Source organism: Psammomys obesus, unplaced genomic scaffold (assembly GCF_907164565.1).
Source record: "Psammomys obesus unplaced genomic scaffold, mPsaObe1.curated_primary_1811, whole genome shotgun sequence".
In the NCBI taxonomy this organism is placed as follows: Eukaryota; Metazoa; Chordata; class Mammalia; order Rodentia; family Muridae; genus Psammomys; species Psammomys obesus.
This window is the reverse complement of record NW_026595981.1, coordinates 8,459,494-8,473,761: the sequence shown is the minus strand read 5'-3', so window position 1 is coordinate 8,473,761 and position 14,268 is coordinate 8,459,494. Positions and strand designations below refer to the sequence as shown.

At 42.8% G+C, this 14,268-nt stretch overlaps 1 protein-coding gene across 2 annotated transcripts in view; it reads left to right on the top strand.

The window, feature by feature from the left end:
• Slfn11 (schlafen family member 11) overlaps positions 1-4,566 on the top strand; it is a 29,679-nt gene extending 25,113 nt beyond the window's left edge. For both annotated transcript variants that reach the window (XM_055619665.1, XM_055619664.1), the window contains exons 5-6: positions 130-2,429; positions 3,071-4,566. In XM_055619665.1, coding sequence (XP_055475640.1) covers positions 130-889 — 760 coding nt within the window. In that variant the 3' untranslated portion in view covers positions 890-2,429; positions 3,071-4,566. The remainder of the gene's footprint in view (positions 1-129; positions 2,430-3,070) is intronic.
• Positions 4,567-14,268: the final 9,702 nt, after the last annotated feature.

The following is a 14,268-nucleotide window of genomic DNA, read 5'->3' as shown; positions in this document are numbered from 1 at the left end:
GTGTGTTATCAATCCGGGTTTGACATTGTCTGTTGCGTTACCCTGATTCTTGGGAATTAGACAGTAAAATGACCGGTGACTGCAGTGACAGAGTTAGAGAAACACCTAATGTCCTTTTCGCTGTTACAGGGGAAAAAATCTGTGCCAGGCAGTGACCCGGAAAACCTTTATGCGTCCTCACTTTAACGCAACGATGGTCCAACACATCATTGTTGATGAAGCCCAGAATTTCCGCACTGAAGATGGGAACTGGTACGAAAAGGTAGAAAAAATCACTCAAAGCACGGAAGATTGTCGAATTCTATGGATCTTTCTGGACTATTTTCAGACCAGTCATCTGCAAATGAGTGGCCTCCCACATTTCTCACGCCAGTTTCCAAAAGAAGAGCTCACCAAAGTGGTACGGAATGCAGATAATATAGCTGCGTTTCTAAAACAAAAATTGCAAGAAATCAGAAATGTCCGTCCAAAAATCATCCCTCCCGAGTCCCTGGAGATGCTCCATGATTTTAACTGGTGTCAAGGTGTATCAGGCAGCTGCGAGACTAGAAACTTGAGTTGGCATCATGCAGTGAGTTATGTAGCAGATAAGTGTGATTTTTTCTTGAGGAATGGGTATTCTCCCCAAGATATTGCAGTGCTTTTCAGCACGGACAGCGCAAGGGAAAGCTATGAAAATATGTTCCTTGAAAAAATGAGGAGGATAAATGATGCGTTTATCTATCCTCCTCCTAACATGTTTGACAGCATCCGTCGATTCTCAGGCCTGGAAAGAAGCATTGTGTTTGGTATTGATCCCTCTACAGTTGAGTGGCCCATTTCCCGCAACCTATTGCTCTGTCTGGCTTCCAGAGCAAGAAAACATCTATATATTTTGTTTTGTGCTTGATCATAGTTTCCACTGAAGGGAAGGAAACTCTATGATCCCAATACATTATAAATAAGACATGTATGCCTTTTAATATTTTAAAGCTTAGGCCTTTTTTTTTTTTAACTCCCAGCCATCCATCATTTAAACTTAACCTGACTCTAGTCTACAAACCCACCACATGGCTAGCCCTTTACCTCCCAGTTTCTTAGACCCATCTTGCTTCCTCCATCTCCCACTTGAATCTACTGCTTCTGCCTATGTCAGTGCCTGCCCAGGAGTTATGAACGATCTAGAACTTTCTGCCCTAGATATTGACTGTCAGATCTTTATTCCAACCAATTAGCAGCAATGCAACACTGATCCAGCTCTTAGGCAGCCTTAGGCAATGAAGGCTGAGTGATCTCCATCTTCTGGGCTTACAAAATATAAGACCAGTGAAGGGCCATAGAGCATACAGTAACTAAAATCTGGCTAGCCCTTAGCTTGTTCTCTGTCAGTTCAGCAATCAACAATCGATATATAGAAACACACTTAAATACAATGAACTCCAACATTCCACAGTAGAGAGAGAATCTCACCAAGATACTAAGCCTTCGTTTTCCAAAGGAGCAGAGAGGTCCAGCCTTCTTGGAAAAGACTGGCACCCAGATAGCTCACTCCAGTTATTTTATTCAAAGAATATACAAGGTTGATTGGGGCTGGGAAAGGTTCCAGCTACCAAAATTATCTTGCCCTTGCTGCCTGGAAGAACAGAAAATCTACACAAACCTCAGTCCCTTTTGACCACAGCTAGACACAGTCAAAAGTAAGAACTCTGGGTTTGCCAGGACTGTCTTAGGACCAAGGTCTGTGCAGCTCCAAGCTTCCAAGTAGCACCTAGTGCAGATTCTCCAAAGAAACAACATTTCTTCAAGGTCCAAACAGTTTCAAAACAATTTCTCCGCATCCACTGATTAACCCAACCAAGCAAAGGCTTTGCTAAAACATGTACTCAAAGGCAAACACAAAGGTTTTACTATATATTTCACTTTAAGCCAGATTTAAAGATCTTACTTTACATTTCATTTATATTTCCCTACTGTCTGTTTTTAATTGGATTTGTTATGTTGGAGATTATGAAGTTGTACAGTAAAAAGGGCCTTTTGTCTATCTAGTGGTCTAACAGTTTTATGCAAATTAATCAGACCTTTCAAAGGCTTTATTTTACTTTTCACTAGAGTATATCCTGAAGTCTTCTCATCATTTCTAGTCCTGGGGGACGTAGCTCAGTAGCAGAGTGCTAGAACAAGATTTATGAAGTCCTAGGTTCAATCACTGATTATGGGAAAGCAAAATCTAATTGAGGTCCTTCAGAAAAGAACATTATAAAGATACAACAAAACTCTTGTCCTGTAGTTTCAGAAAATGTAGGGAAAGGAATTACCAATGGACACTGAGACTAGCTAGGGATCTGAGGCTGAAAAGTTGGAGAAAAGGATGGCAAAAGAATGGACACAGGACGTATACTGGGACAATGCTGAAACCACAAGGACTGAAACTATGAGAACAACACAATGTGGTAAGTCATAGCCGATGTGTTAAAACAGGCTTCCATTTTAAATCGGCAAATACATTCACAAAAATATTTTACAAGTATAAAGAAAAGGACTAAAACCACAACACTATTGAGTGGTAACGGATAGTCTCCTGCTCTAAGTACCGGCTTTCTGCAACCTTGCAGGAGAGAATGCATTTGAACACTGCAGTGTGTGCCTCCCCGGGTTTTTTGGAAAGCGTGCTTCCACCCCTTCCTGTCCGCACACTGGCTCCAGGTTCCTCACCCCCACCCTGACTGTAAAGGGCTAGCCCATGCAGGTCTGCCCTGACAGAGACAGTGGGAGGCACGGTGGTGCAGCACTGGTGATTCAGTTTTAAATTCCCCCTGCAGGCCAAGCAGGCCACTTAAGACACATGGTTGATGGGCATGTTGGTTTGGGGATAAAGGGGGTGAAGCCATGGCTTTGTTGCCACCTTTTAAGCTTTTGCTGTTCAGTCTGAAATGATGCAGTATGGTTGGATCAGCAGTATCCCGGTCTATGAACAGGCTGAGAGTTTTGCTTTGATACTAGTTCAGATATATATTAACTGTCATGCTAAAAACAAAACAAAACAAAACAAAACACTGATTAAGCTTACTTAGTCTCCTTTTCTGTTTCCAAGGTTACGCCGAGGATGGGAAACTATCCAATCAAAGTTTGTTTGGCTCAGCTATACTTAATAGATCATGGTCCTCAAACCTGTCAGAAAATCTGCAGCAAGTGCATTAAGTGCATAATAAAGAAGCCTAATATGACAGAGACCCCTGCTTCTAGTGGTGACCCCAAGGACTCCAGGAATATTTGGGCACAATGAGAGATGACTCCATCTGGACTGCCCCAACTGGCTGCTGCCAAGGCCCTGCCTGAACTGTGGACAAACACAACACCAGGAGAGTTGACTGTTTTGCCTAGACAAAATAAGGTCGGTCATTCTCCCAAATTCCTCTTCCATGGAAAGGCCTTTCAGATTTGCTGGGCCCAGCACCCAAAGACTGATGCTGTGATGCTGCCCTAGGACTTGCGCTCACAAGAGCCACTGCCACCACAGGAGCCTGATGGGAAGGCCGTCTGGATAGGAATCCAATAAGTTATTCTTCTCAGGTCTCTGATGGGTTTGAACAGCAGAAACCAAGGCTGCACCTGCCCTCTCAAAGATGCACACTTTACCTAAGTTCTAAGCTTCTGATAAAGTGTTTGAGGGTCTGAGAAGGTATTTTGAGGTTGGTGATAAGAAAGTAATTTCAGGCATATAAAAACTCTTCTCCCCACTATGCTACATCGTATTAAGACTGTTTAGAGCTTTAACATTAATCAGATTTTAAATTGTCTTCCAAGCCAATTTGTCTCTTTCTGTAAACTTCAGGAGATAATTCACAAGTCATGTTCCAGATAAGTACTGTCAATCAACAGCCTGTTTCCCAGACCACCTATTCCTGAGGGTGGAATTCCTCCCCTGGTTGGGGGACTCCCCTACCCAACTACCAAGACCATGGGCCTAAAAGTGAAACTCCTTGACTTCATCTTCTGCCCCTAAAATACACATGTTCCAGCATCCTGCTTCCTCAAGGGCTGCATCCAGAACTCAGGTGCTGCTCTGGCCTAAACCTCACAGACTGCATCAGCTGGACCTGATCGCAGATGGTCTCACAGGTCCTGGGCAGCAAACACAACAGCCTGCTTGTGGGACCTGGCCAACACTCCAGCTTTTTACCCCATGCCCCAAAACCAGTGCCCCCAATGTCAGCCGGGAGGATCCAGAAAAGATTCTTCTCCCATTATCCATTTATTACAACAAAAGGCTGGGATGTCAAAGTCCCTACCTGCCGCAGGACATGGCTGCCATAACCTGCTCTCCACCTAGGGGCAGGGCTTCTCTCCCAGAGACCCTTCACAGACATCTTGGTTCTGTTAACCCTTTTCCATCCTTCCTTCCACTTTCCCTCTTTTCTGCCTTCTTTCCCCCCCCCCACCCCCACCAGCAGGTCCTCTCCTTCTGCTTCCCCCTCCCTCGATGCTCCCAAGAACCTGTGTTTATACAATAATATAGGTTCATCTCATCATTAGCTCATTTCATTTTATTTAATCAATCAATATAAACTTACGAAAAATGAGAGTCCACTCAGTGATCAAATTATTAATGATATTTTCTGCTTATTTGTATTTTCCATATTCCTAAAATAAACACATATTATTCTTGCTAAAAAATAATAAAGGTTTTATTACAAGGAAGGAAGGAAAAAAGAAAGAGAAAAAGAAAAATCAGGTAGTGAATAAATAACAGGAAGAGAGGGACACATCTTTGGGATAATAAGGCTCAATTTTTTTTTTTTTAAAAAAGGCTCATTTTTTTTTTTAATTACTGTTCTATTGCTGTGAAGAGACACCATGATCAAGGCAACTCATAAAATGAAAGCATTTAAATGGAGCTTGCTTATAGTTTCAGAAGGTTAGTCCATGATCATCAGAGCAGGAATCAAAAGGCATGACATTGGAGCAGTAGCTGAGAGCCTCACATCCTGAGCAGCAGGTGACAGAGAGAGACTGGGCCTGGGTGCTATTGAAACTTCAAAGCCCATCTCCAGGGGCATACCTCCTCCAGCAGAGTCACACCTCCAAGAAGGCCATACCTAATCCTCTCCAAACAGTTGCAGTAGCTGGGAAAAGGCATTTAAACATATGAGGTCTGTGGGAAGTGGGGGGGTGGGGGAGATTCCCATTCAAACTATCACACAAGGTCTCTCTCCATAGCTCTGGCTATCCTATCACACAGAGCTGCCTGCCTCTGCCTCTGCCTCCGGAATGCTGGGGTTAAAGGTGTGCGCCACTCCATCTGACCCCACAGTTCCTTTCGATCTATGTGACAATAAATCAGTTTCTCCTTCATAATCAGGATCAGTCACACAGTAAGTACAGTTAACTTTTCTGACAATAAGTTCAGCAACTGAGAAACCCAAAGAGGTCAGGACAGAGTCTTGGCTCACCATGTCCCAGGACCAGCTCTACTTGGGAACTGGAAACTCCAGGACTACAGGACCCAAGGTGACAGGATTGGCAGCAAAACTTCCCCCAAACTGTTATTACATACGACCATGAGATAGTCTACTGTGATCTGTTCCACCTTGTTTTTCAGACAGGTATGTTCCAACATAAACTGCCTCCAAAGGAGAAGCTCAACCTTGTGTTGTCTTCAAGCCTGAGCTGAGACTAATCCTGTAACAGATAATGTGGACATTTGTATTCAGATTGGCTGATTCTGAATGAGGGGCACATGATCAGTGAGTTTTATGACCTTGAGCCCAGTGCTATACCATAGGGGAATGCTTACATCTGGACTATATTCCTTCAGGTTTTCCAGAAGAACCCTGCTATCATGAGGATTTGTGCGCCAGCAGGAGGATCACTCAGCATTGGCGCCATTCTTTTATTTTTAGTAAGGGGGCGTTCATGTTTCTATCTCTCTATTTCAGAAATATGGATCACACCAGGATTCCAGAGTGTGAAACCCCAGTTTTCAACCCCACCTCCAAAAACAAAAATTGTTTTAATCAAATGAAGAACACTAGTCTCAAACAGTCTCACCAGATTTATGGAACACCTAGGAATGGATAATTCCATTCTTGTGCGAATTTTTCCAGAGAATTGAAAAAAGATAACTTTTCATTTGCAAGAATATTTTTTGGGGGGGGGAGCATGTGAACAGTTCTAATAAAATGGGTGCAGAGTCCTTCTGTACATGTGTACAAGTTAAATAGAGCTAAATTCAGCTGTACCTACCGCACTTTTCTCTCTGCTGGGATCAAAGGCCTAACAAGAAGCAACCTCAGCGAGAAAGGGTTAACTTTTGGATTATAGTTTGAAGTTCTAACCTGATGCCAAGACAACGAGGCAACTTTTAATGGAACTAAATTTTAAGTATTTTACAGGAAAAAAAAAATCACCTCTTTATACCATTGTATCCACAGTCAAGAAGCAGAGAGAAATGAATGCCCATGCCCAGCCCATGCAATGATGCCACCCACAATTAAGTTAACCACTTCAGTTAACCAAAGCTAGAAACTCCCTTGCAGATATACACAAGTATATCTCCTGGTGGCTCTAGATTCTAACAAGCTGACAACACTTTCTATTTATTTATTTTGAGAGGAGGTCTCACTATGTCACCCTAGATTTTCTAGAATGGGCTACATAGGCCACTCTGGCCTGGAACTCACAGAGATTCACCTACCTCTACCTCCTCCTGAATGCTGGGGGATTAAAGGCATACCTGACACACTATACCTGGCTACACATTGACAATATTAACCATCATAACAGCATAGCTGGCATATTAAAACAATGTATCATTTGTCTCAGGGGCATTGTACATAATTTTCTTCTCCCACGAGCATAACAGATTTATTTATTCTAAGATGCAAGATTCAGTTTAACATCTGGAAATCAACTGTTCTCTGTTGCATCACGATTTGTTAAAGGAGAAAACTGACAATTATCTCAATAGGCACAGAAAGGCAAAGTATAGGATTACGTGCCATGCACTCCAGAAAAATTCCAGAGGAGGGTGAAACCAAATGGGGAGGGGTAGCTTTCTTTTCCTGATAAAGGGCATTTTCAAAGACTCCCACAAAACCATTTGAATAGTTGGATTAATAGATATATTACAGGGTCAATACTGGACAGTTCAAAAATGGCTCATTCTTTCAAAGCCCCCACTACCTAGAAATGACTGTGGCCTCTTTGACATTTATCTAGGTAACTGGAGAGAGTCTGTCCATGGATGTAGCAAAATAGGAGATTAAGTGATGCCCCTGAATTTTCAAGGGAATTGATGGGAAAGAAGAGTGGAAGCTGGAGCTGGCTCCCACGTCATCAGCATCTATCATCTTTTGGGTCCACTAACCGCCTAGAGATATAGACGATCCAGGGCAACACTGAAGCCAAAGAACCTCCCTAAAGAAAATGAGCCCAGTCAAAAATCTCATAGAAGAGGAGGGAAGAGGCAAAGAAAAACCCCAAAGTGGTCTTTTCCCCCTCAAAACCCCAAGGCCAGTACTCCTCCATCCAAGGCTTCAGCTCCAGTTAAGCCCAGCTTGGAATCATGTCTGCACCTCAAATTAACTTCAGTGGTGGGTTGTGACTGGACCTCCAGAAGCACTCACATTCCTGTGAAAGGGGTGGTAGCACCCCTTCTGCCATTTGAGGACCCAGGTATATACCTCCCAAACCCCACCCCCAGCCAAGGGCAAGTGAGACCAGGTTGACCAGCAGCCTGTCAGTATGGCAACTGGCAACAACGAGGACTTAAGATATGAATTAGATCTGCTAAGGCCTGAATAAACTCAGACATAAGCAAGGCAGGCACCCTCACAGCAGACCCCTGAAACAATGATGCATCTATTTTCAGCCAAAACTTTGTGCAATTCTAGCCGAAACAGCCCAGAAATACTCCTGTCCATCACAATAATATGACATGTGTGGTTCACAACTTTTGAATTAAATGCCCCCCAAAATATCTTATCTTTCCTTTTAAAATTATGACCTTAAAAGAAGCATGCTTAGGTGTTGTTGGTTATTAAGCATATTTATTATTGATTTACCTCTTAGTTAAACAGCGGTTATTCCTAAACCAGCTTTATACCCAAATCACCACACAGGGACTAGGATTTATTTAATTAACCTAGAGCACAATGCTGGGCAATATTACTCCATCCTAAACCTCCAAGCCCACATAGTTTCCTACCATTCAGATTTCTCACATTATACTTGCTTTCAGTCATTTCTTAGGTCCAGTTCATCTCTCCTGTGGTTCCAAGTCCTCTCCTCTCTGACACTCCCTACTCACTTCCTTCTCCTCCCCTCCGGACCAGGATGCCCCACCCTATTCTCTCCATTGCTCAGCATTGGCTGGTTGTTTTATTGACAATACAGAGAACAAATGGCGGCACGTTTACACAAACTTGAGCCAGGTGATGCTTAGAATAAACATCATAATGCAATGCCGGGATTGACACAAGATTGTGGGGTAGAGAAATCAGCATGTGAATGAACAAGGGTAAATTATGTACATTCCACAGAAACATTATACCAACACTTCGGTGTGCGCTCCTTATCTGAGCATGCCCAGGAATAGGCCCTATGGTGGTGTGAATGAGAATGGTCCCCATAGGTTCATATCTTTGAATATGTGGTCTGCAGTTGACGGAAATGTTTGAGAAGTTTGGCACTGGAGGATATGTGTCACACTGGGAATGGGCTTTGAGGCTTCAAAAGCTCATGTCAAGCTGGGAAGTGGTGGTGCAGACCTTTAATCCCAGCACTAAGGAGGCAGAGACAGGTAGCTCTCTGAGTTTGTAGCTAGCCTGGTCTACAGAGTGAGTTTCAGGATGGCCTGAGCTACACAGAGAAACCTATCTCAAAAAAAAAAAAAAAAAAAAGCAAAACCAAGAAATCACACCATTCTCACTGAACTCTTTCTGCCTCGTGCTTATGAATAAAGATGTAAGTTCTTAGCTACTGCTCCAGCATCATGTGTTAGTCCCACTGAGCAAGAATAAAACCACTACCACAGTTTTTACGCCAAATTTGGAGCAAGCTTTATTAAATACTGTCCAGGTCCATAAATACTAGCCAGGTCCATACATATCTGTTTGATCCATATCATATCCCCTGGGACTGGAGCTACAGACAGTTGTGAGCTGTCTGAATTTTTGGGATTCCCAAAAAATGATCCTAAATTACACTAGACAGAGGCCTATAAAGGCAAAACCCACAAAGCTATGTATTTTCCACCTTTGTCCAATCAGGGGCAAGCACACAATCCAACATACTTCCTGCCTGTATATCTCCTACCTATGTACGTCCTGCCTATTTGTGATCAAGCACACATCCTGTACAATTAGTACAACCATGCTGTTTGCAGAAGTGAAAACACTAGGCTGTTAGCTTACATGAACAGCCCCCAGAATTCCAGGAAATTATCTGTCCTTGGGCAAGTGGGGCTTACAGGTTAGAACCATTTTTTGTTTTAAAAAGATTCATTTATTTATTATGTGTTTATAATATTAGATTTATTTATACAAGTGTTCTGCCTGCATGTACACCTACGTGAAAGAAGAGGGCACCAGATCTCATTATAGATAGTTGTGAGCCACTATGTGGTTGCTGGGAATTGAACTCAGGACCTTTAGGGAGAGCAGCCAGTGCTCTTAACCTCTGAGCCATCTCTCCAGCCCCTGAGCCATTTTTGTTTCAAAGATTTCTTAAGGAAAGTAATTTAAACTTAAAACATGACTTTAACCATCACACCTCCCCACCCCTGAGTTATATCTTGAGTCAAATCTTTGACTCTGTGGAGAGTATCTGTTCATATTCCGGTCTAACAATCATCAGCTTAATGATACCCAGATGGGAATTTATATATCTATACATATCTAGTTGACAAATTAATGATGCAAGGACCAACAGTAATTAGAAGAAACAAAAGGACCAAAGGCCCTATGATTGCTGACATCAACCATCTAAGAGGAACCTGCAAAGGAGAATGGGAACCAGTCATTTATTTCATCTCGGGTCCCCTTTTTTGCAATTTTGTTATTCCTGCAGAACCCCTCCTCATCCCAGACTGGGATGCTAATGGAAGTGATGTCACCGAAAATTACTATGGCTTTCTAGCAGAAGCCTCCGTAGATGCTTGCTGCTTCTCTCAGCATAGCAGTGCACTCTGAGAGTCTTTGAAACCAAAAGTATGCTTGGAAAGTCTCAAGGTTGTGTCTCCTGAGGTGGTCCTTCAACCCCAGAGTCTAAGACTGAAAGTCTGGCTTCCGAATTTGCTTGGGTAGTCTGTTCTCAATGGGGCCTCCAGAAAATATTAATCCCAACCGGCAAGAATATATAAGAGCATCACCGCAAGTTTGGAGCCAAATTTGAAGCAAGCTTTATTAAATATTTTCCATGTCCATGAATACTGGCCATGCCCTTACCCAGGATTCTGGGAATATGGCTCCAAATTACAATAGACATGGGCTTATGGAGGCAAACTCCATAAGGATACATACTTCCTGTCTTCATCCAATCAGGGATGAACATTCATCCTGATGTACCTCCCGCCTACATATGATCAAGCATACATCCCATGCAATGGGTGCCACCATGATTTTTTATAGAAGTGAATACACTGGGCTTGTTATTTTACATGAACAGGCCCCCAGCATTCCAGGAAGTTGTCTGTCCTTGAACAAGTGGGACCTACAGGCTAGAGGTGGTTTTGTCTTATATTCGTCTTAAGCATAGTAATTTAAACTTAAAACTTAACTTTAGCAATTACATATGCCCACCTGCCTGCTGCCATGCTCTCCACCATAATGGTCATAATTCTAACCCTCTGGAACTGTGAGCCCCCAAATTAATGTGTGTGTGTGCACGCGTTTGCGTGCGCGTACATGTCTTGGTCATGGTGAAAAGTAACTAAGACCGGCCCACCCCCATATGAGTGGATACGGGGACCCCTGAATAAAAATCCCAGACTTCTTTCATTTGAGAAGAGCCTTGTTCTTGGGAAAGACTCCTGTGTTCGTCTCCTGCAGGCAATCCTTCTCTACTCCGCTTATTTGGCTTTGCATTCACCAAGATTCAAGCTCACAGCATTCACAGTGTTAGGTTTTTTCCCCCAAAATGGAAGGAGGGGAGGCAGAGACCCTGCAAACGCTTAACGCTTTTTTTTCATATTTGTGAATTTTGCCTTTACTTTAAATTGATTTAATTTGAAAACTGTTTCACAGAAGGGGGGGCAGGGGGAAGTGAATCTCCTCTTCTATACCTGAAAATAGCAGAGAGATTGTGGTGTCTGGTCCAGCAAAACTACACAATTGTCTCAGCCTTGCAACCCTTTTCAGGTGTCACTATGAGGCAGATGAGGGAGCTGAGTCTTTCCCAAGGGGATGCACTGTCGGTCTGTAAAGGCATTTGGCTAGAAGTTAAATACTAAATAAAATCCACTGGGGAAAAAGTATTTAATGTTACTTAGATCTTGAATGAAAATGAGGACCTGACTGTTTCTAGGTAAGGTTGAAAAAAAAAAAAAGGTTTTATCGTAGCTGTGAGGAAGAGCACAACCAGAGGCCTCGGGAAAGGACCAGACTGAACCTGGCCATGAGGGAAGAGGGGCAGGGGGTATGAGCGAGGAAGAGGGGGCGGGGTTAGAAGAGGGAGGGCATGAAGACCAAGAGAAGAGCCTAGGACTGAGAGCACGTGGCTGAAATGGAAGGTTTGTGTAGGAATGGGAAGCTGGGGGAAGGGGAGGGAAGCCCAGACTCTGGAGTAGAGAGGTTTCAGGTATGGAGCAAGGTGAGGAGGGCTTGGAGGAGCCACAGGTACTGAGTGAGCCTTTGGGACCTGACAGATCTCTGTTACAAATACTAAGAAACCTCTTTTAAACAGCTGAGGCTGTAAGTGATGGAAGGTTAGTTGGAACTACCTAAAGTGGGTCAGAGGACTGCCAGATCCCAGAGCTGTCACTGTCATCCTCACAGGCCCAGACTTTTTAATGCTTAAAAATTGTGTGTGTGTGTGTGTGTGTGTGTGTGTGTGTGTGTGTGCGCGCGCGCGCGCGCGCGCCAAGGAGGCGAACTCATTGGATATCAGAGGACAACTTGTGGGCTCTGCTTTCTCTTTTCAACACGTGTGTTAACAGGGATCAAACTGAGTTATCAGGCTTGGCGCCGAGTGGCTCGCCCTGCTGGGATATTGTGCCACCCCACTCCCACTACTTCTGTGGAAACTACAGATGCTCTCGACCAAGCAACCTCTTCTGATGTTCCCGGCTGCTTTAAGTGCCCAACGGATGCTTGAGGAGGCTTTGTTTCAGCAGCACATGCCACAAGGAGGTGATTAGAAGACGGGGCTGAGCTAGTTGCACAAAGAGCAGACAGCACCGGGGCTGGTAGGCCAAGCACACACGTCTTAGTTAGGGTTTACTGCTGTCACAAAACACCGACCGTGACCAAAAGCAAGTTGGGGAGGAGAGGGTTGCCACTTCCAGGTCCCACCCCATCACTGAAGGAAGGGAGGGCAGGAGCCTGGACCCACTTCCCCAGTGCTGGAATTACATCTCCATCACCTCACCTCACTTCCTAACATGGTTTCTAGGGTTTGAATGCAGCATGGCAAGAACCCCACCAGCTGGGCTATTTCCCCAGCTCTCTACTATCTTTGTACTATCTCTTGATGCCATAGAACCCAATTTTCCAGTCATTTCAGTTCTCAATGTCTTGCCTTCCGCCTTCACTTCATTCTAATGGTTAGTGTGGTCTGAGGTCATCACCTGTTAAGTCCTGATTGTCACTGTCCTTGAGGGATGGAAAAGAGAGCAACAGGATTCAAACGAAGAATTACACCTTAGTTGCAACATTTTAAGTTTTTTTTTTTATTAAAAAAAAATAAGCTTGAAGCAACTATGACAATGTATCAGCACCTCCAAATCCTATGTGGTAAAAATCTACTATATTTCATAGTTTTTCAAATTCCCCCATTCGTTATACATCAGTTTCCGCTGTGGCTATGAAATGTTTATCCAGAATACAGGTTGATAAAAACTGATAAAGCAATTTATAAAGCCATTACATTCATAAGTAAAAACACAAGCAAGGCAAAATCTAGTCGTAAAAGGCAAAAGCAGTCTTTCTCCCTTGGCACCAATTTTCCTTCCACAGAGTCAAATACTGCTACCAGTTTTTTTTTAAAGTATATTTTTAAAAAAATGCTTAATGCATCTGCAAGCATGTATGCCAACTCTAGAAGCACAGGATAGATAATATTTTTGGATGATACTTTGTTCACAACACAGAACACCTTTGAGATGGCCACCCATAAAAATGATGAGGATCTCACTTTTTATGGCTTCGTGGTATGATGGTGTGTTGTGACATTCTGTAAATCACTTACTCCCTTCCACCCATTTGAGTAGATAGTTGCTATTATTCTGTTTTCTGCTACTAGAAGCAAAATTCTATACTTCTATCCAGAAGCCTTTTACCTATGTGCAACTGTCTGTGTAGAATAAGTGCCCTAGAGATGAATCTCAAGACAAAAGGCTATAAGCATTCGAGCATTTCATTGAAAAGAATCTAGGTCATTGCTAGATCTTCCTGGATGGAAGCATTCCTCTCCAAACAACATGATATCACATACGCTGGTTCTGTGACACTCATGCTACTATAAGTAAAGTCCCAGTGTGTAAGAACTATTTTACCCTTCCACCTGTCACATGCTTTGTCCAGTTTCCTTTCAATCTTGAAGTTTTTCTCTTTTATATATAGAAAAAAATTGTTGAGACAAGGTCTCAACATGTAGCCCTGGCTGGCCTGGAACTCATGGAGAGCCACCTCCCCCTCCCTCTTGAATGCTGGGATTAAACCACCGAATATAGGAACTTTAGAGAAAAAAAAAAATCATGACATTGCTACCAGAATTTCTCTACCATGCTGTTTCTTGACCTTTCTGGCTGTCCTCCTGCCTCTGCTTCCCTAGTGCTGGGATTAAAGGTGTGCACCACAATAGCCAGCCTAAAATTCTCTATCCTAGTTTCTTATTAGAAGTCATACTACCTTCCCCATATTGGAAATCTATAGTAAGGCATGTATGATATATTCCATATTACAGGAAAACCAGCTCACCGCCTATTAATAACATGGCTTTAAGTGAACACATATAAAAGTTTTAGAAATAAATGTTTTCCTTCTTTCTTTTCTTTTCTTTTCTTTTTTTTTTTTTTTTTTTTTTTTTTTTTTTTTTTTTTTTTTTTTTTTTTTTTTTTTTTTTTTTTTTTTT